We start from the raw sequence: 23,750 nt of genomic DNA on the forward strand, positions 1-23,750 counted from the left end.
AACTAATTATGAAGCAAGGGAACAAAAATGCAATGCAACTTCTGTTGCTGCTTTAAAAAGGAAAAGAACAAAAATGCAAAACATGCAACTCATCACTTTTATGGCCATAGAAATACAATAGACTAACACGACAATCAATATACAAAGGCGTTAACAATAAAAAAATAATTAGAATCGCTTTAATACTTCACGCAAACCAACGGCAGTCGACTGTCCAATTATGTAAACAGCAAAGTTAGAATACTAATTTACATTGGTCTATAAATGAGATTTCTAACAATTGAGAAAATTTGGCCTATGACCAATTCGGTAAAACCTTCCTCTCTATTACAGCTACACCCACCCCCACAAAAAAATGAACAACAAAGGGACCTATGCTATGCAGGGCATATTTTGATGCCCTTTCCTCACAGTTCACACGGCTAACAAGAAGGGAGACGTAAGAAGGAAAGAGGGAACAGAGTAAAAAACAAAATTAACTGATGATTGTTTTACAAATGAAACATTTACTCGGCTCAACATCAGAAAACCTAGTGAAGGGGTGCGCCGGGCTCAATACTATTCGAGTATTTCCTCCTTACCCTGGGTGGCACTATACAGTATCATCACCTACCTTCAACTGAAAGCTATAAACTGCATTCACCCATCTCTTGGTTCATTTCCTTATAAATGCGCTGTTCCTTCAGCAACCCAGGACTGATTTCTAACATCCACGAGTCAAATATAACAGCCAACCAAACATGTCAACTGCTGTAACATGATTCTGAAAGATCACTTTATGATCCTTTTACAGCCATTTCCGAGGAGTTTTGTGGTATTAATGGGCCATCTTCCCCACTCAACACGTCCTCTGATTTGCCATGCAAGCAATCAGAACAATTTCTAGCAGCAGCAGGCTCCACCTCCCTACGGTTCTCCTTTCCTGAGTTGCCACTACTATCACAACAGCTTCTAGAAATAGCAGGTTCCTTCTCTTGCTCATTGTCTTCATCTAAGCCCTTGTTTGTGTCATCTGTGCAAGGAGCTGTATGCACTGAGCTTGTAGCTTTCTTATTGGGTAGCGCCGCCTGGCTCAGTGTCGAACACAAAGACGCAAATACACTCTCTCTTGATTTTGAGTGTTTACCTAATCGCTGCTTCTTTGCTGGTTCAGATTCTTTTTCCCTAGAAGGGAATTTACGCTTCAACTTAAGGGACTCCATAGTTCCTTCATCTTCTTCTAAGGTTTCCAGCTGTTTCTTAGGTGGTGGTCTATAGTCTTCATCATCTTCATCATCATCGTAATCAACCAGTCCTCCAGATCTTGAACTAAAACATCAAGATGAAAATATAAAGCACACCATCTACAAATATTTATCTTGCATATAATTTTCAAAGGATCTAACTAAAATACCTTAGTGATGGATAGCTTGCAGACACTCCATTTGATATAGGAGATTGAGGGCGAACTTTTTTGGCATGTGATGCAGATGCTGTATCTTCTTCATCACTGATTACGCATGGAGTTCAGTAGCCATTAGAGAAGTTCCTCGCTAACGTTCACCTCAAATACAGACAAAACATACCTGTCTTCGTTGAAGTATTCCTCCTCTTCTTTTTCTAGAGCACGCTCATCAATTCGCCTTCGTGGATCCAATGTGCTACCACTAGTTTTTGTTGCAAAACTCTCTAGGCACTGCAATCAAAACAGTTAGAAATTGAAAACAATGAACCAAACACCAAACTACAAAACATAAGCACAAGCAAAGAATACCTGCTCATATTTGACTTTAAAAGACTGGATGGAAGCCAAATGCTCAAATTTCACCAACTCATTCCAGAATGAATCAACTACATACTTGATAATCGCTTTCAGGTTTTCCTACGAGAAACAAGCTTCCAAATATTAGTAACTTTCAAAAAAAACAAGATGGAAGAATAAAATAGGCAATTAATAACATGTGTACCTTGCGGATATACTCGAAAAGCTCTAGAACTGCAGAATGCAGCAGATTGTAACGGTTGCCATTACCAACAAAGGCATCTATAATCGGTTTGAGAAGGTTGTGCTTAACAAAATGATTTAAAAGATGTTCATCCTGTGATTTACAAATATATTTTACATATTAAATGAGCATGCTGGTCCAAGTTTTTTAATTTGAGTACAAGGGTCAAATAAAAATTCCAATGACTAAAATAACTGATATATGATTATCATGTCATTTGAAATAGTTTGTCTAGGATGCTTGATATTTCATCATCTTTCATCACCTAATTTGCAACATCGAGTTATAACAAAAATAATCAATGGAATAAATAAATAAAAGAAACCAGCACATTTACAAGATATTCCCTATCAGAAACATGCATCTTAACTTGAAGCCTAAAACAACAAAATCTTGCAGAAACTTTCAGGGAAAAGCAGTCAAATTTGGACACAATGAAATAAGGTCAATAGGTGAACTTCCAATGCATACATCTAACAAAAAACCAGAAATTACAGCAGAAAGATATTTGAGCCAATCAGCTTAAATTTCATTCAAAACTTACACTAATTGAATAAACCCTATAACATCTGTTTTTCATTTTCCCCCAAGTTGATTATTAAACATATCAATATAATTAATACCAGCAAGTTTAATGTTACACATCAAATGATTCCATACACAGATAGCCATCATAGAACATTATCCAGATATGAACACGAAAGAAGCATACAAGTAACATAATAGAGGAAAGCAGACACTATTCTGACTTAGGAAAATAAGACAAAAATGGGTGGAGTCAAAAGTCCCTGCAAACATTTCTATGTTCCCCACCTTAATGATTGGTCAAATAGTGCATCTCTATCAAAGTGACTTACATGGCGAGAAAGAATAGTACGAACAAATCGAACAGCAGCAACAACAAGGTATTTTTCCCTTCTTAATGTTAGTGTCAAAACTTTATCTATAACATTATTAAGGAGAAAGTTACACCTGCACACAGAAGAAAGTCCCGTTTACGATTGAAAAAATAACAGCAGCTAGTATGATCAAAAAACAAAAACTTCCTGCAAATTTACTTTATTCTATAAGGATGGTGCAGAACACAGAAGCATAGCAATTCACAAATGTTTGAGAGTATTTCTGGCTTCACGCTATTCTGATTTTCATCTCTTCCACCAGAGCCTGAATATTTACCACTTGATTGAGCAATGCCCTCAACCGGACATGATGCTGTTATAACATCAATTAATTGGCCCAAATGCTTTTCATAGAAGATCTCAATAATATTATCCCTCTGCAGTGAATATATCAAAAACACTCTTATCATTAATAAAATGAACAAGTAAAATATTGATCAAATAGAGAATGTTGAAAAAGGAATTTAATATTGCATGGAAGTTCAACTGACTGGTTTTTCTAACATAGCGGGCAGAAACACATATACATATCAACATTCAAAAAAGCTAGAACTGCAAAAGAAACCCAAGTCCATTTCCAAACTCAGTAACCACATTTTGCAGACAGAACTGTGAGAACATGATGCAAAAATCAGTTAATAATATGCCACGTAGAGCAAGGACAGAGACCACCAAGATAAGAGATACCACATGGAACTAGGCCAGTATATTTAAAATATCAGGCAAAAATTTTTATTGTTACATGAAAGTTCTGAATTATCTCATCTGCAAATAAAATGCTGGGAAGCATGGGGTGCTTTTCTACAGGCTGTTAGCTGGCGATTTTTTTTTTTTCGCCATTGTTTATATCCAACTTTTTTTGGTTTTAATTATATGAATATATGTGGTGGTTAAATACAGACACAGGCACACAGCACTAGTGCCATTAGATTAAAGTAGTAATTCTTCAAAACACTATCACAGAATAATAATATGAACTCAAAAAACAGCATAACATAAACAGAAGCATTTTCACCATTCATTACACTTAATTGGCCAAAAAATAAGAGCTCCACATAAGAATATATTAACAAGAAAGCAACCTGTGCATGTGCTCCTGACAGTGTATATGAATCCAGTAAACTACGAAGAATTTCAAGAAACTGGCAGTGCATATCCTCTCCAAAGTCCGTTATCATACCTTTAATCTGTATATAAACAATACTTAGTTCATTGAATATAACATGTATGCTCAGACATTCCCAAAAAACAAGGGATTAAACATGCAGAACACATAAATAACTGACACCAACTAAATGGAAGAAGCCATCATGCACACCTACAAATAAATGATAGTATAACAACAGTACATCCACGGAGCATCAACTTATCCAACAACTTAGTATGAGTAGCATCATTGAATAAAAAAACAATGTAAAAGTCAAGGCTACATGCATGTAGTGGAATCTTTTTCAGAACCTCTTTTTTCTGTGTTTTTTTTTTTTTCCTTATTTTTTGTTCCAGGGGTCGGGGGTGGGGTGGGGTGGGGTGGGGGAGGGGGGCACAGGGCATACAACTTAACCCCCTCCTGCATCCATCCCTGCACTCTAGGTAACGTAAGCAACTCGTTAAGCACATACCAACAATCCTAGAAGTGGAATGCCTTCCTGCCTAACAACATAAGAGCGTAAAAGATTTGGATCCTGATTCAAGAAAAGAATAAGGATATCTGTCCTGCATCCATAAGAATGACTTCCAGTTAGGTTAAGCAAATCAGACCAAGAGGAAGCAATTTAACTGCAGAGGATACATTAAAGCCATAAAGTAAATGGTCAACATTACCCAGTTAATACAAGTTTCTTGTCTTGATTCTGCAAAACTTCTGTTATGATGTCAAAAATACCTTCATTCACAAGATCCCTACAAGAATCAGGGACATTGAAGCTTAAAACAATATTGAAACCATTAATAAAACAAGATAACTAAGAAATTGCACTGTACTGAGGCAATCTACTCCCAGAAAATCACACACATACCTGAACAGCCGGAGTTGGTGGACCATCTGCAGGCTCTTGCTTAAACTACAAAACTCGAGTAGAAAATATACCTATTTTGATGGAAAAAAGCACCAGGAGAACATATCATGAAAAGCTAACCACAAAGCTCTACTCTTTAATTACTATGTATCAGTATCATGAAATACGCAAGTGCACTGAGAGAAACTATAGAAATCTTATGATTAGCATGTTCCATTACCGTTCTCTAATTACATATTACTGTGTTCAGTGTCTGTCCTTTACACATCTGACCTTGGAATTGAAAATCAAATGTCTATTCATCAAGAAGAGCACAAATCTAGAACTGGAAAAACAACCTATAACACTAATCAAAGAAAATTTTCATTCCCCAAAGGAAACAGTGTCAAGAAAAGACACATCACCATGTCCTACTACATAAATGTTCGACAATAAAGCTGAGGTTATCTCCAGTGCTAACCCTTACAAAGTTGGTTAGCTATTACAGCCCTGCATTGACTAATAACAGAATACAAAGGCACCAATAATGACAATGATTCCTTAAAACTCATATTCATTGAAAATATAACTGAAAAGACAAATATCAGTCCCAAAATCAGATCAAGATGCTTGGAAAGTTCTAACAACTCCATAATAAAATGAGAAAATTATTGTGCATCTTCCCAGACCAATATCTAAATGATTGAAGATACAAGCAACCCAGAACTTCTCGATATTCAATTAATTAAAAAAAATGAATGAAAAAGTAGAAATGGGGAAAGCAGATAAGAAATTTAACTAGCATGGTATCACTGTCATATTGACAGATAGATGATGAATAATTTATTAGATGTCTACACTTACTAAATTCTTCTTTGATTCTGCAGATGTAGTTGGGGACCTCAACCTTGCAAATAATTCCTGAATAAAAGTACTGTCATCCTTTAACAAAGTAACAACCTAGAAGAGAACACAGATGTTAGACATACAAATAATACATATCAGAAAATGTAAACCAACTAACAATGAAAATAACATAGAGCTATAAACTATAGATAATAAGTTCACAGAATCTTACAAATGCGTTATTTGCATGAATTATGGAATTGAGATTTGCAACTGTGGCCTCGTCCAATACTCTAGCCAAAACAACATCCTAGAATGGATACCATAAGGTAAGAATTCCTCCACTAAAAAGGAAAGCAACCACTAGAAATTAAGGCATTCAAGATCCAGACCTTCAAATACCCAACTCTGTATGTTTGGTGTATTTTTGAAAGGACAACAGGATCTTTGATTGGTATGGCCTAAAAACATAGAAGAAATGGATGCATGTCAGCAAAAAGCAATGACTTCTTTCAGTAAATACATCTACCACCCTCTCCCTGCAATTATGGGTGATAATAGATCCGAACAACTTAAAACTGAAACCAAAACCAAAACCAAACCAAAAAATAGGAAAAAAAATTTAAGCAAACAAATAGGCTAGTTTTTTCTTCCTTTTCTCTGTGTGTATGTGTCTCTGTGTGGTTAAACCTGCCATTTAGGTGACCAAACCAATATACAAGACCTCAAACTTTGAGGTTAATTCCAGTAGGTTGGTTATCCCTTAAACAGTGGAACCCCCATTTAATGTCCAGGTTCAATAATTCTTGTGTACTTTTCATCCATTTTTCACTCCGCCCACTTGGGTCCCTGTTCTTTTCCTTCCAATTTTCATTTTTACTCCTTATGTCCTTGCTTTCATATTTATCCTTCTCAATATTCCAGCGACTTCTTAGTACCTCATCCTCAATTTCGTCTCTATTTCATTCAGCTTCCCATTTGTTTCACTTTCATCCTTGCAATTTTTCTATCTATTTCTCATCCTTGAGCATTTCCAAGCTTGTTTGATGACGATTTTTTTTTCTTCATGTTGGCCACTGATCCTGTGTTACTGGTTTGTTTATTGCAAGGTAATTGCTATTTCCCCCTTTTACAAATGAAAACAGATGATTTGTGTAGTTTTGAAAAATGAATGGCATGGAGCCTTCTGCATGTTTTTATTGAGCACGGTAGCGTTGCATACGTTCAGTTTAAAAGCCGAAAACATGACCACAAACTAAACCAGTTAAGTTCATGGAACAGTTCAGCTACTCCAACTGTTGAGCTGACTCTTTTCTGTTTGAAAAACAGAACCATAAGCAGACCTACCAGCATACCCCATAACCAGCATAAAAGGAAATGAGAAACCAGTTAAACAAAATTTACCTCCTTGAAAACAACATGCTCTTTCAGAAAATTACGATGATGTTGGGCATGAGGAACCTCAGGGTCATCTGAAAACAAAATTTATGGAATATCATCATCATTAGATACTACTCTGATGATAACTATTACATGAATTATTGACTATTTACCAAGAGCCCTTCATTCTGTGCAGAATATATTGCAATTATCAGGACCAGAAAGGGGGGGGGGGGGGAGAGAGAAGGGAATATATACAACCATGGTGCAGAACGTGCGATTAACACAGCAAGCAAGACAACAATAACAAATAACGCTTAATCCCAAACTAAAACATGTGATGAACACAACATGCACATCATTTTAAATTAAAATAAATGAGAAATTAGAGATGCAAAGAAAACCATAACAAAAAGACTACAGGACTGAGAAAACAATCCAATGTATGAGTAAAAACACAAACCACCTCATGATTCAAGCCAGCACGATTGGAACTCAAAAAAAATATTAACACACAAAAGCAACACAAATTTATCTTTCAGTTGTCCAGCTCAACAATAACATGCACATATACATAGAAAAGATAATTTTATTGCACATCGACAACAAAAACATCATGTGATCTTAACTGTGTCTCATTATAGTAGATACTCCAGATTCCAGACAGCAAAACATACAGTTATGACATAAATTTACTAGCTGATATTACAACACAGCAAAGACATTATGACTACCGCGACACTCATATTTTGAATGATTTGCCCTACAAATTCAGTGAACAATAATCTGAGAAAGGAGCCAGGAATTGTCCATAAATAAATATCAAAGCATAGCAATGAAACAACCATAAACCACTGGTCAAAAACATTGAAACCAAGACTGCCTCAACACCAGATGAAATGAAATAAATCAAATAAATCAAAGGATAAAAGAGTATTATTGACTAAACTCTATCAGATTCAATGACATCATACTGCAATGACAGGGTAATCACATAAGCAATCAATATGGTTACAATGTGCTAGTTGTTCAATTTTCATTCAATTACAGTTATACAAAAGGTTAAACACTGGATTTGCAAGTTAACAATTAGAAGAGCTCTTACACTCAAGTGAGCCAATGATATCCATGATCAATTCATCCCCAAATATTCTATCAAATATTTGAGGACTATTGAGCAAAACTGCAACAAAGGAAAGAAAAAAATTTCAGAAAATTTGATGTAGGGCCCAAAAAAAGCAGCATAAAGCAACCACTGGCACAAAAATGGGTACTAACTGATTCCTTTGACTATTTTGTATATCATGTGAAGACCATCAATATTTTCCAGATCTTCACAGATTCTAAAAAGGTCCATCAGCTTGCGGAAGAACCCTTGCTGCATTAGGAGAAAAAATTTTATATCAACCATCAGAAATTACAAGCTTTATGTGCGTGCTGTGCATGTACACATATGAAAGACAAAAAAAAAAGTGCTAAAGAAAAAGGATTACAGCCCTCAAACATAAGCTATCTCTTACCTATAAAGTTACAGTGCATGAATTAGGTACACACAAAATTGACAGACCCAAAAATCATTTTTCTAAACAGGTTACCTAGTTCAATAAAAATGTTTATAAACCTTCCCAAGTATCTACAAAGATTCGCACTTCATAATAATGCACTATGTAATTATTAAAAGGCATCACATCATTTATTCAAGTCGTGCACTCAATAACTAAACAATACAAGAATTATCATCACAGCATTGAAGCAGATTTTCTTTTTTAGTTCTAGTCCAATGTAAAAAAGTGCTAGTTTTACAATTTCTTTCGGCATTATATTTATACTTAAAAAAGGAGGAAATTCAGTGTGAAAATTTCAGAAGCATGCACATCTAAGGCAATTGGCTGATGTTTGGTTGCTTTGATTTGCTCTATTAGTATTACTTGAAAGGATGAACTTCTCCTATTTCTGTTGTTTCAAGCAACAGACCTGAAATTTATAGAATTTGCCTCTGAATCGGACTACTCATAATAATATCAAGCAACCAGCATCTACAAACCTATGGGGGTATTCATGCAAATAGAAAGTGCTTTTTGGGAAAAAGAAAACAACAAATGTCTATGACCTATTTAAATTCATTAGCCATTGGTCGTGAAGTTAAAACAAACAAGGGAGGACAACAGCATTGTCCAATCAACAAAATATGGTAAAAGACAAATTTAATACTAAGCTTACATCATTCAATATTAGATCGGTCAACCTCATCTGATCAGCAATTCCACTTTCAGACACAGTCTGCAAGAAGAGAACATTCAACTAAACAATACACCATAAAGAAGGCATGAAAATATATAATTCCAATGATGACGGAGGCAAAAATATGACTATATATTATGGAGCATATCTTAGTGACTTCAGTTACAAAACCCATCACTAGAAACAGATAATTGATTGCATACAACATGTATCTTAAGGAGATCAGAGATGATACAAAGAGAACTATAACACAAAAAAAATAGATATAAAAAGAAAAACAACCATCAAACCTTAAGTATCAAAGGAAGTGTAGAGAGTTCAACTGCAGGTAACTCCCTCAACTCACTATTCATGCTGTGAAATGTCTCATCTGCAAACATAGGGAATGAGGTAAAAATCTAAATGGTCTTATGAAGCATAAACTTCTCCCACTATAGGAGGCGCAAAGACTTTATATTTATAGGGCCAGGAATTGGAATGTATAAATCCATAGAAGCTGATTTAGTGTCTTATTGGTAATATCATGTCAGATTTCATTAACATTAGTTTACAGTTTTCCATTTCCTACCTCAGGCAATTATCTAATCCAATTTCATGGTTTATACTCATGGATCCCAATGTCCCACTACAATAACTTTGATATACAGCCACACAAGTAAGCGGCTCCAAGAACTGAAATTAAGAAATTAATGGTTTTAACTAAATATCAGAGTATCAACACTTACTGTTGAGAGCATTAAACTGTAGACTTCTTTGCACATTACAGATATGATCCCTGACAAAGGAAGCATGCTTAACATAAGATACATGGGAGAAAAATAAAGGAAAACAAGAGGACAAAAGAAAAGTTACCATATAAAAGAACACCCTGTCGTCTCTTGAAAGCTTAGTGCTAATTCTGTAGAATATTCTGGATCTCTCCATGAGATTATTGTATCTGAAAATTTTAAAACAAAGAAGTCATTTGAACAATCTCCTCATTACCCAGCAATACATAAAATATGTACTCATAACAAGTCATTTGTGAAACACTAGAATACCTTCTTGTTTTCTGTAAATGTCATCAGGTATAATTCGATGCAGAAGCAGTGTTTCATTGTCTTCTTCATCAATAACAAACAAGCCCAGCTCTTCTGATCTCTGCTGGATAGCATTTACATTTCAAATTGCAGTTCACATTTAAATTAAGCTTTTATTAAATAACTACTGAATTAATTATTTTGTGCATATTAAACCTGAAATTAATAGAAAATTAAATAATCCAGTCAAAGAATTGTATAGACCTCCAAATAGTCAACAGTAACATGCCCAGTGCCCTGGTCATCCCATTTACCATCTTCATTTAGACGGTAGACCTTCACTCTCTGCAGTTCAAAGACAAAGTCAATAGTTCTTCAGGCCACTGAACCATTATTTATCAAAAGATTTTACTAGAAATTAAGGGCAACATAAAATAGATCTTGAGCACAAACATAATAAAGCAATGAAAATTAGAGCTTTCAACTTGACTACAGAAGAACATGCAAAAATAGAAACAATGATAGAATCAACTGTAATGTCAGTATCATAACAAGAGGGAAGTTTAACAAAGCATGTGCAGTCAAATAAAAGTCAATCTTCATACTAGAATTAAGCTAACTTATCATTATCATGCAAACATGATTAAAAGCAAAGTGCCTACAAGTACAAAAACAATGAAGTTAGATACCTAGATGCTGTTGTATGTGGTGAAAGTGAGAATGACATACACAAGAGTAAAGCAAAACGGATGGAGGACGCAACTGCTAATACCAACATTTCCATGCATCAATATGACAAATAATAGCTCTTAGATTAGAACTTGTACCTAAAATCCAAGACCCACTTGCACAAATGCACCTTCAATAACCATAAGACAAATAAAATGCACAAGTAGAGTAACTATGAGAAGCATAAATAGCATGATCATGAAATGAGTGCTTTCTACAATAAATAACGTTGAAAAGAATTAAGTTTGCCCATACATATCATACGAACAATTCTACTAATGGAATCAGTCTTACCATCCCTCAGATCTTAAAACAGAATTAAACCCCATCTCCGAAACATTCTCCACGCAAAAAGAGAAACAAAGTGGGAGGAAGGAGAGACCCGCATCCTCTAAGTCTATGGCGCTTCTATCAAACAATTGCATAAACTGCTATAGAAACATAATGCCAAATCTAAACATCTTTATACCAACACCATTAAAAGGTACTTATAATAGAACGTTTTGTTAAAATACATCTCCATGAACAAGATAAATCAGCGGCACCAACTGAAAAGAACTCCACTAGGACCACTACTGGCTCACCAGCTTCATAGTCCCACACACACAGTGGTTACCACGAGCTAGCAAACCAACTACAAATAATATTTTATATTGAGAAACCTTGAAAAAAGAAAGAAGCCAATTTTGCACAAACAATTCATATAGGAAAGGAAACCTAATTCAATTAAGTTGCACTAATCACAGTAGAACTCTCATAAAGAACAGAATGAAACAGTAGATTAAATAACACCATAAAATAAAATAACACAAAACAGAAGAAACCGTAATTTTATAAGTGAACTCCTGCTTCAAATCCACTAGCTAGTACCACGTATAATTCTAGGGCACAAAAGAGAGGGCAAAATAATGCGAAAGCCCTATACACCTATACAAATGGACTTACCTGCATCGAATTGGAGTTCGCTTGCGATTTCTCTTGCGCGCCCATGTCAGCTCCTCGCTTCACGACCCAGACAGGAAGCAACAAAATTACCGAGGATTTCAATTGCAACAATAATTAGTTATCCGGACGTCGAAATTAGGGTTTTACGAAAAGGAGAGAGATAGAAAAGGATAAATGAAAAAAGAAAAGTAAGGGACTAAGGTTCGGGATCAATAGAAAACCCTAACCGCCATTGACATAGCGAAGTGGACCTTCGATTTCTTTCTCTCTCTCTCCCTCTATCCCCCTGCCTCCCTATTTTTCTCTCTTTCCTTTTTTATTCTTTTCTGTGCAAGCGTCTGTCCTCGCCCTTCGATAAGAGAAAGGTTAAAGTGAGGGGAAAAAAAATAAGAAAAAAAATTGCTGCACACCATGTACACATTTGTTAATTGGCAGGAAAAGTTATTTCGTCCAAATGTCCTCGCATTTTTCTGTAATTACGAAATGACCATTGACGAATGACCACCTTCTGCGCGTATTCACCCGTCGCGTCTTCTTTTGGCGATTAATAGCGAAGTCGTTTGTGTGGATTCTTCTTCGAAAATACTCGACTTGATTTCGGTTTGTATTAGACTCGAAACACAATAATTATAATCATGCTCACGTAAAATAAATAAAATTTATATATTTTTTCAAAAATTGTCTATTCTCCTTTTGCGCGAGTCCTTATCCGTCTGTGCCCAAAGGGCGCACACATATTCCTCTGATTGACAGAGCGATATAACACGTGTATATACTATTCATTTACTGGCACTTTTATTAGTGCAGGTTCCATCAGCAATGTGATTCAACAATTTTCCTTTAAACTGAATTTATATATAAAAATATATATATGAAAATTAATGAATTTTTAAAGTAAATTTACTATGATTATAAAATATATATATGATTATATATATAAAATAAAAATAAATAAATAATGATAAATAGAGACATTTTAAATAGCGACGGGAAATAATTTAATTTTTTATTTTTTTAATTATTAATATATTATAATAACATGTTTATATTATATTAATCTAATAATATTATTTATATTATATTTTTATAATAATAAATATTTTTTATAATTTTAATATATTAATATTTAAATAAAAAATTATTAGTATTATATAATTTTAATATCATAAAATTAATATTATATAGCGATTAAATATATAAAAATAATTCAATTATATTATATATATTTATCCGTGATTAAATATTTTATTATTTTAATAGATTAATACAGTAATTATGTAATTAAATAGTACGATGTTTAATATTATTTTATAATTCTACAAATTATTAAAATCAATTATAAATAGTTATTATATTTTATAAAAATATTTTTAATATACTAAAATACATTTAGTGGTTTATAATTTATCAAAGAGAAATAAATTAATTAATTAATTTAATCACATAATAAATTAATTAAATCTATTATTTTTAATAAATTATAAACAATCAAGTGATCCTATATAATATTTAATCACAGCATAATTTTATTTTATAATTCTAAATAATAACTCAATAAAAAATAAATTTAATTTTTATAATTTTAAATATTTATATTAATTAATTTATTTTTTATTAATTATTTAAATCACCGAATAATTTTATTTTATAATTTTAAATAGAAACTTAATAAAAAGTAAATTTAATTTTTATAATTTTAAATATTCATATTAATTTATTTATTTATTATTAATTATTTAAATTATAGTATAATTTTATTTTATAATTCTAAATAAATAAATTTAATTTTTATAATTTTAAATATTTATATTAATTAATTAACTTATTTATCTATTTTTTATTAATTATTTAATTCAGTACTCCTCCACATATATTTAATAACAGTAAATAAATTTATAATTAGTATTATTTAATTATAATATTATTATAATAATATATTAAAATTAATAAAATATATTATAATAATATATTAATATAATAAAAATATTTTATTATAATATATTAATAATTAAAAAATAAAAAAATTAAATCATAATCATTTTAAGTAGCAACACACTTTTTCGGCCATCACCTATCAATCCTAAAATTATAAATATTTTCCTTTAAATTTATAAATATTTTTTCTTGATTTTTAATTCACAAATTAAAAATCTCCTAATAAGCGAATCCGAGTGGATCTCAATACTCTAAGTCAAATGTGGATTCCACATGTCATTGAGCAATTGGGTTAATTGTTCGAATGTGCAATTTGAGAAGGAAATATCCTTTACTCCTTTTTTCAACAAGTAATGCTAGTTAAGTGGCTTTCCAAAAACTGAGCTACTTTAACAGTTTCACTCGATATGATTTGGGAGGCATGTGGACTCTGCTACGTAGATTTAAGTAACAGATTAGCAATTTGAAAATTGTATTACTTTTAATTGTCAATAAAAGCATTCATGATAATAGGTCCATGAATATCCTGGCCTTGGTTGAACTTGTGCAGGAAAGACCAGACTTTAACTGTATTGAGATTTAATACATAGATCTGCTTCACATATAAGTTCAAAACTTTATTTTAATGAGTCGGACTGGACTTGAGCCTATGGATAGGAGGTCTAATCATGTTTATCCTTCTAGCCCTGTAAGACAATAAACCCCGTAACGTTCGGGATCATGTCCACATGACACTGGATGGAATTAATTGGCCACCTAACGATGGGAAATGACATAATACATTTGTACATATGGTCAGCGTGATTGTGATAGGAGGGTACGAACACAGGACAACAATTACCTATCACTAGAGAACAAAAGGGAAAAGGATAAAGGAAGCAGGGGGAGACAAACCGGACAAAACTTACCAAAATACACCTTGAGCCTACCCTTTAATAGATATCAGAATATCAATTGGTACCGCCTGTGTGAATCGAATGAGATTTTTTTATTATCAGAGTTCTCATTCTCATTTCACCCACTGAGATCTACATGGCCAATCATGGCGAAAACCATACTAGAAACACCCCAAACAATCTGAGTTCAACTCAGGAAGGACCACAGTTCTCATTTTCTAGCCCAACTGCCCAATTAAACCAGCCACCTATATTGTGTAACCCAACACCGAGCTCAGCTAGAACCATGCCTCGAACTACCTTGTCTGACTAAAGGCTGTAAAGTATGGCTCTCCAGTTATAGAGCACTGCTCAGTAGCTACGCCAGATGTTGCAATAGAGAGGGCTTAGCACTCCGTTGAGCGTACCATGTATAGCTAAGGGGCTCAATGTCAATGAGCCTCAACCCACATTAAACTATTAAGCCCTTCAACATAACAATAGGAGAATAGATGATAGAGATGGAGAGGCTAGTAAGAGAAACGAGCCAATAGCCAGAGCAAGAGGTAGGGTAGTGAGAAAGCTTATTCAGAGTGATGGGGCTGAGAGCTACTCTTCCGAGCCAGCAGAAAGGTCAAAGAGTGAAGAGCTAGAAAGAAACTATCGTTTGGAGAAGAGGCCTAGAAGGGAAGACGTGGATGTAGGTCAAAAGCTAGGAAGGTTGAAAGAGCAACTACTAACAGAGTTAGGAGCATGAGACAACAGTAGTCCCCTGTTGCCAACCTCATCACCATTTATGGGAAGGGTTCAATAAGAAACCATTCCAAAGAAGTTCATGATGCCAACCATGGCAGCCTATGACGGAACGGGAAACCCCCGGGAGTATGTCTTGAACTATAAGACATTCATGGAATTTCAGACCCACTGAGATGCCTTGATGTGTAAGGTTTTCCCCACCACCTTAACAGGACCAGTTATGGCATGGTTTAACAGCTTGGAGGTATGAAGCATTAAGAGCTTCATAGACCTTCTAATGTATTCATTAGCAGATTCATCATCAGAGTTCCTACAGAAAGAAAAACGAGCTACTCAGAGACTGTTCGACAGAGGATGAATGAATCCTTGATAGATTATGTCACTAGGTTCAACTTTGACGCTTTGTAGATACCTGAGCTAGATGAAGGGGGAGCAATAGAAGCCATGCAAAATGGCACAACCTCCCCAGAGTTCTTTGGGTAGCGCTAAGTTTCCTCTCAGGAAATACTTCCTAGAAGAACATGGTGCGAAGCAAGATGGTGACCACTACTGGACTAGGCCAATGGCACTGCCTAGGCCTCCCCAAATCGGTGCACGAACTCACGGACAGTGACGATGAGCCAATCATCAACCCCTAACCCGTTGCAGACATTGCCACAAAAATTGAGTCATCGGCTGTACCACCCCTACACACTTCATCACCATAACTGCCTATCACAAGCACCTATCGACGCCGGCCACGAGTACTGCCCACGGCACTGCATTCTAAACCACAAGCCAAAAGCACAGAGACATGCCAGGAAACACTGTCACCATTGCCTTCTCTTTCAACCCTTCGCGGACAAAAGCGTTATGCGCCAACGCCATCATCTCAGTGCCCTAACACTAGGCACCGCATCAATTCTTCCATTAGCGGGCCAACCACATCCTTTGAGAACCATGGCACCCCCAGTTCCAGCCGCGATTTGCCCAAGTCATCGCCTTCAAGTCATTCCTCGAAAACCCTGGTTTTTAACAAACAGACTAAACGAACTAGGTACAACACTATCTCCTCTCTCCCTTACATAACAAGTAAGTTTATGTACCTAGACACATTGTATACATTGGGTATTCGGGAAGAGGTAGAAACTCTAATCGATGGTATTGGTTGGGAAACATTCTTTCACTAGTGCATGCCTGCTTTCACTAAACTTGTTCATGAGTTCTATTGCACCTTCTTCTTTGACAAAACTGTTATGCTCACTGTCCATACACCGAACATTGTTAGCTTTCGGCTATAAGGATACCGCTTTCACATGTCTATGGCTGAGTTTAATTATGCACTGGGTTTTGACTCCCATATTCTTATTTGTAATTTTCCCTCTAATTTTGATGCTGCTATTGCTTATTTTGACCTCTGTGATAATCCTGCTGATGTATACTACCCTAATAAATCAAAAGATTTGTTTTTGCATAATCTATGTTTGAAATAATTGTATAGATTTTTGGCTTACACTTTTTCTGAATGTAAAGATGCGTCAAACATTTTAACAAAAACTAAAATTTTTTTTCTTTGGTACATAGTGGTGGGCGCAAGCTTAACTTTGGACTCTGGCTTGCCACTCAGATTTCTGAAATCTTATCTTATCATTGTCCCCTCATTCTTGGCCCTATCATGACTTTGCTTGCTGTTAATCTGCACCTTTTTTATCCTGAGTAAACTGACCTTCACCAGACCAGTGAACCAACTCTCGTGGATCTACGTGTCTTAGATGACATGGGATTGCTTCGCAAGGTTGGTGATGCTTTCTCTCTAACACTTACAGGACCAGTAATGTAACAGCCCGGAAACCGGTACCCTCTGTGTAACGGCCCAAACTGCTCGGCACTAGGATCCAGATCGGCTTAAGGCCGCCTAGACCCGTAGTAAGCCTGCTATGAACTCTGTGTACCTGTTAAAATCCCATACATGATCCGACTGGACTATTAACTGTTACGAAAAACAACCAGACTTAACCTTTAAAACACTCTCTGAAGGTCCATGCATATGAACCACAATACTCAGATATACTAATCTGAGCTAGCCCTCAGGCTATCTATAATACACCAGTGACACGCTACCAAGTAACCTCCATGCCCTAGGCGCTCTGCAGCATAGAACCCACTCTGTAGGGTCAGCATATCATAAGTGAACTTGGCTACCATAGAGTCACAGGAATCAAACCTGGTCTTTCCTCTGCACTGGTCTTGAGTCAAGGGAATTAAACCCTGTCTTCCCTCACAGTTATGAGTCACTGGGTTTTCGAAACACAACATGTATTAAGCCTGGTCTGACTCATTTCTCATCAAGAAACTATAAAACAGGATACATGCATATACTCAAGGGATTAACATACACTATAGGCAAAAGCACAGTCTATCTTATTACCACACTGACATCTGTAACATATATCTCTTTAATTTACATCATGTCCATACTAACTATTACACAAGCAATCCTTTAGCACCTCTGATACTTCTACCCTTCCCAGCTACTCTGAACCTGCAAAACTGGGATTAAGGGAAAGGGATGAGCTTCTAAAGCCCAGTGAGTAGAAACACCGAAAACAGTTCATTCATACGCACTATATATGAAAATGCATCACCAAACAAACATCTCAATATATCTTGGATTAGACATGACCCCAAAACTCCCTCGACGGGCTATTGAAGTCGCCTTGGTCCAATCTCTAGTAAGGTAGACATGACCCCAAAAATACCCTCTGTCAATACTGGCCCCCCCAAAGGAGCTACACAGGGCATTCCAACATGTACTTGCCCAACTGACCTGACACAATGACAGGAGCCGAAGCTTAGGCTATTGGAGTCGCCTGGGTCCACCTAACCTCTGATCACATAATCAACAATAATATGCAATGCAACAACTTCGTGATTCTAATGCAATCACCCTAATATAAATCATAGCATCCATGATGCATGAACTATGCTAAAGCATTATGTTTCTTTAATAAAAAGATTAAGTTTAGTTCTACTCACCTCTGCTCCTCTAGCAGAACCTGTACTGACTCTGAAACTGCTAATCCTGACAACCTCCCTGAACTGTCGGGTCCAAACCTACACAAAAGGACTCGATTGAGGTGTCAAACATACTCTTACTAACTCTTAACCAACTTCCCAAAATCCCTCTAAAAGCTCATAAAACAATCACTTAGAACATGCAAAGGAAAAGCTAGGCAGGACACCTTCGGCGACACCTTCGGCGGCCGAACGTGCAGGACAGATCCGAAAGTCCATTCTTTCGGAGGCAACCTTAGGCAGCCGAAACTACCTTCACAAGGGGTTCGGCGGCCGAATCCTCCCTTCGGCGGCCGAACCTGAGTTCATCCAGAACTCAGCTTCGTGCACAACCATCTCCTGCCAAGCACCAACACCACTTCAACATGCATAACTCCTCCTTCACTCACATATACTCAAGTATATGCTCCAAGGGGTCCAAAACTACCTATCAACCCCAACAAAACAGCAACTATACAATATATACAAGCTTACACCATGAAAACATCCAAAACTCAACTTTAAAACCTAAACATGCAACTCTACCCTTAACCTCTTTAAAAGCTGTTAACACTCATTAAAACAAACATAAGCTTCTCACTTACCTCTTGAAAATAGAAGAGGAACAGCCAACTCAGCAACTCCTCTTCAACTATTACCAAAACCTCACTTTTCTCTCTTTTCTCTCAAAAACGTTCAACCCCTTTGCAAATGCCCAAACCCTCTGCATGAGCTGATTAAAGCGTGCAGATGAGTCATGGGAGACGTGGCATAACCCTCTGTGGTGATGTGGAGGTGAACACCTGGCCAAACCACAGACTGAGGAGTGTGCACAACGAACCGACCTCCTCAGCTTCGGCTGCCGAAACTGCATGCAAAACCATGCAACTTTCGGGGGCCGAACATAACCTTCGGGGGCCGAACATTGGGCACTTTCGGCGGCCGAACTTAACATTCGGGGGCCGAATCCTGGCAGAAACTCCTTAGGCCAATTCTCCACAAAACTCAACTCTTTTCTGAATCAAACCTTTGAAACACTTAAAACCATTTTATAAAACCTTCACTCTTACCCTTCTAGAATCCTCTGACATTCTTGAATTCCACCGGACGGTAGGAATTCCGATGCCTGATTTAGCCGGGTATTACAATCTTTCCCCCTTATAAAACATTCGTCCTCGAATGTTAAAAACAAAACAAACAAATAACAGGCAAGATCTTAAACTATTCTCAACTCCACAGCTTTCGCTGCGCTACTCTGATCCTTATTCATTTGCTCTTTATCTTTTCTTACCTACCTCTTTTCTACCCTTTATTCCAAACTCTCAACTGGCAGCATTGCTCACACCAAAAACCATAAACAACTTTTAGCAGCACAGCTAAAAGATCATCACTCCTAACAAGGAAACCTACTAACCGATCAGAGCAAAACCTGAAGGATTCATCGTTCGTTTCCCACACCAACTTGTACATAGACCAGGGTGAGGTACTAAGTCAGATAAAACCTTTATCTACCACGCCTCTATTCACTATTCAGAAAACTCTTAGCTCTCTCTCTGTAGGTGCCATTCGGTAGAGGAAAGAAAGGAAGCAATGGTTCTGCGTCCAGATACCATTCTCATTCCAACCCTACCTCCCTGACCGATGGTAAACCTGACAGCCTGCCTGGGAAACATCTAGAACTCACTAGAAAAGGTACTGAGACTGATTCCCTGTCCTGACAAACGCACTCACAAGAGCTAAAACAACCCTCTGATAACCTTTCCTGAACACTATGAGCCGACAGGGCTGACATCAACTTCTAGGCAGCTATACTCTGTCCCCCTCAAAGGACTACGCTGATCCATCGTCAACTATAACCTCTCCTACCTTGTCTCTACGGACACAGGTAGTACCGTGAGTAATGCCTCAATCCGCCCTAGAATGACATCACACAGTCAAATCTAGAACCATAAGGTCAGCTGGATCGCATCTACCCACCACAAACTCTGAACTGAACTGACTGACTTTACCTCAGATGGATCACACTTAGGTCCACTGACCCAAGAAAAACACTATAAGCCCAGAAGTCATCAAACCCAAACCTATCAACAGCTCACATAAACAAGGAAAGCGAAACACTGGGGTTCAAAACAACTAGCATACACATCCAAACACTTTCAAGTGAACGTACCTGACGTCACCGTGTTTGATGTGGCAACCTTTTACTGAGTCAGGATGAAGATCCAAACTAAAGCAAATGGAACTTCCTCGGGAACCTTCAGAAAAAGCTAACCCTTTTTCTCTGCCTCAACTACCACCCATTCCCAGACTAACTCTAACCTTTCTTTTTGACTTTACTCTTATCTTACTCTGATCTGATTCACTTTTCCTTTTGCTTTTAACTTACTTACGTACTCTTTCTTGAGAAACCAATTCTCACTATGCCTGGGATTAAAGAAACCTGAAACATAACATTTCATAGCAACTCTCTCTCTTACTCTTTTCTGATTTACTTTCCTTTAACTATTACCTTTTCTCTTACTCTCTATCTCTTTTACTTTTACTCTGAACATGTAACTCTATTACCTTCTGTTACTTTCAATCCTACTAGGATCCACAAAAACAAAGATATACATCAAAACTCTCAAAAAGAGCATACCTGGCACCACTGGATCTGATGGGGCTATTCCCTGCTGAGCCTTTCTACCTGAAAAAGACCGCTGGGACCGAACCATCCAAGGCATCATACGACACTCACGAATCACATGCCCCTTCTGACCGCATCTATAACATCCTATTGTGCCTGCCAGACAGATTCCCTTATGCAATCTACCACACCTCAAACATTGTGGCTTGCCTATGCCAGAACTTGGACCAGCACCACTATTCCCTAACTCTCGCTTTGTTGACCCTTTAAAGCCCCTAACCTTTTTCTTTGTAGCTTTCCCCCACTTTGCTCCTTTCCAGGAAGCTGTACTCCATAAGGAAGGATCATTCTCTCCTATCCTAGAATCCTTGGTCTGATCAACACCTAAAGATTCATCATCCATATTCACCTGTATACCAACATTCCTTCTTTGCACATCTACTTCTAACTCTCTTCTGTTTTCTGACATTCTTCCTAGATCTATTCCTTCTCTAATGTCCTCAAAAGACTCCTCAGACGGATCTGATTCCACAAGGTAACCAGCACCACTCATCTGAGCTCTCCTGAAGAACAACACACACGAAACAATCATTAGCACACATGTTCATATGAAAACACATGAACTACAACAGATACATGCATACTTATCATAACTTTAAGGCACATGCTTATATTCATGGGCATTTCACATCAGCATGCAAAACAACTTAACATCTTAGCCTAGTGGACATGATTGTACTTATTGTGCTTTGCCTGAGTATGACTTCTAGACCAACCTCTTTCCGATGTAAAACATCGTACTCCGGAGGCCCTATGCTTTGATACCATCTGTAACAGCCCGGAAACCGGTACCCTCTGTGTAACGGCCCAAACTGCTCGGCACTAGGATCCAGATCGGCTTAAGGCCGCCTAGACCCGTAGTAAGCCTGCTATGAACTCTGTGTACCTGTTAAAATCCCATACATGATCCGACTGGACTATTAACTGTTACGAAAAACAACCAGACTTAACCTTTAAAACACTCTCTGAAGGTCCATGCATATGAACCACAATACTCAGATATACTAATCTGAGCTAGCCCTCAGGCTATCTATAATACACCAGTGACACGCTACCAAGTAACCTCCATGCCCTAGGCGCTCTGCAGCATAGAACCCACTCTGTAGGGTCAGCATATCATAAGTGAACTTGGCTACCATAGAGTCACAGGAATCAAACCTGGTCTTTCCTCTGCACTGGTCTTGAGTCAAGGGAATTAAACCCTGTCTTCCCTCACAGTTATGAGTCACTGGGTTTTCGAAACACAACATGTATTAAGCCTGGTCTGACTCATTTCTCATCAAGAAACTATAAAACAGGATACATGCATATACTCAAGGGATTAACATACACTATAGGCAAAAGCACAGTCTATCTTATTACCACACTGACATCTGTAACATATATCTCTTTAATTTACATCATGTCCATACTAACTATTACACAAGCAATCCTTTAGCACCTCTGATACTTCTGCCCTTCCCAGCTACTCTGAACCTGCAAAACTGGGATTAAGGGAAAGGGATGAGCTTCTAAAGCCCAGTGAGTAGAAACACCGAAAACAGTTCATTCATACGCACTATATATGAAAATGCATCACCAAACAAACATCTCAATATATCTTGGATTAGACATGACCCCAAAACTCCCTCGACGGGCTATTGAAGTCGCCTTGGTCCAATCTCTAGTAAGGTAGACATGACCCCAAAAATACCCTCTGTCAATACTGGCCCCCCCAAAGGAGCTACACTGGGCATTCCAACATGTACTTGCCCAACTGACCTGACACAATGACAGGAGCCGAAGCTTAGGCTATTGGAGTCGCCTGGGTCCACCTAACCTCTGATCACATAATCAACAATAATATGCAATGCAACAACTTCGTGATTCTAATGCAATCACCCTAATATAAATCATAGCATCCATGATGCATGAACTATGCTAAAGCATTATGTTTCTTTAATAAAAAGATTAAGTTTAGTTCTACTCACCTCTGCTCCTCTAGCAGAACCTGTACTGACTCTGAAACTGCTAATCCTGACAACCTCCCTGAACTGTCGGGTCCAAACCTACACAAAAGGACTCGATTGAGGTGTCAAACATACTCTTACTAACTCTTAACCAACTTCCCAAAATCCCTCTAAAAGCTCATAAAACAATCACTTAGAACATGCAAAGGAAAAGCTAGGCAGGACACCTTCGGCGGCACCTTCGGCGGCCGAACGTGCAGGACAGATCCGAAAGTCCATTCTTTCAGAGGCAACCTTAGGCAGCCGGAACTACCTTCACAAGGGGTTCGGCGGCCGAATCCTCCCTTCGGCGGCCGAACCTGAGTTCATCCAGAACTCAGCTTCGTGCACAACCATCTCCTGCCAAGCACCAACACCACTTCAACATGCATAACTCCTCCTTCACTAACATATACTCAAGTATATGCTCCAAGGGGTC

General features: G+C 37.1%; 1 protein-coding gene across 2 annotated transcripts; it reads right to left on the reverse strand.

Annotated features, from left to right (window-relative positions):
* Positions 1–150: 150 nt before the first annotated feature.
* LOC110601481 (serine/threonine-protein phosphatase 4 regulatory subunit 3) lies at positions 151–12,424 on the reverse strand. Of its 2 annotated transcripts, none has more exons than XM_043951217.1 (24): positions 12,039–12,424; positions 10,629–10,709; positions 10,386–10,488; positions 10,198–10,282; positions 10,071–10,120; positions 9,636–9,715; positions 9,325–9,384; positions 8,383–8,482; positions 8,210–8,287; positions 7,129–7,196; positions 6,117–6,185; positions 5,957–6,034; positions 5,743–5,838; positions 4,900–4,970; positions 4,706–4,783; positions 4,504–4,597; positions 3,967–4,071; positions 3,044–3,261; positions 2,843–2,957; positions 1,947–2,078; positions 1,754–1,861; positions 1,566–1,675; positions 1,394–1,489; positions 151–1,308 (listed from the first exon to the last, which is right to left on the reverse strand). In XM_043951217.1, the coding sequence occupies exons 1-24, from the start codon at positions 12,081–12,083 to the stop codon at positions 777–779; spliced, it is 2,652 nt and encodes an 883-aa protein (XP_043807152.1). In that variant the 5' UTR covers positions 12,084–12,424; the 3' UTR covers positions 151–776. The 2 variants fall into 2 exon arrangements, with proteins under 2 accessions (XP_043807152.1, XP_043807153.1); XM_043951218.1 differs by having other exon boundaries at positions 10,386–10,485; positions 12,039–12,423.
* Between the last annotated feature and the right edge of the window lie 11,326 nt (positions 12,425–23,750).

Source organism: Manihot esculenta, chromosome 15 (assembly GCF_001659605.2).
Source record: "Manihot esculenta cultivar AM560-2 chromosome 15, M.esculenta_v8, whole genome shotgun sequence".
Lineage (NCBI taxonomy): Eukaryota > Viridiplantae > Streptophyta > Magnoliopsida > Malpighiales > Euphorbiaceae > Manihot > Manihot esculenta.

Coding starts and splice junctions, on each gene's coding strand:
- LOC110601481 (XM_043951217.1), bottom strand. CDS start 12,083: ATGGGCGCGCAAGAGAAATCGCAAGCGAACTCCAATTCGATGCAG. Junction 6,035..6,116: donor ACAGAGTTGGGTATTTGAAG/GTCTGGATCTTG, acceptor TATCCATTCTAG/GATGTTGTTTTGGCTAGAGT. Junction 1,490..1,565: donor GAATACTTCAACGAAGACAG/GTATGTTTTGTC, acceptor ATGCGTAATCAG/TGATGAAGAAGATACAGCAT.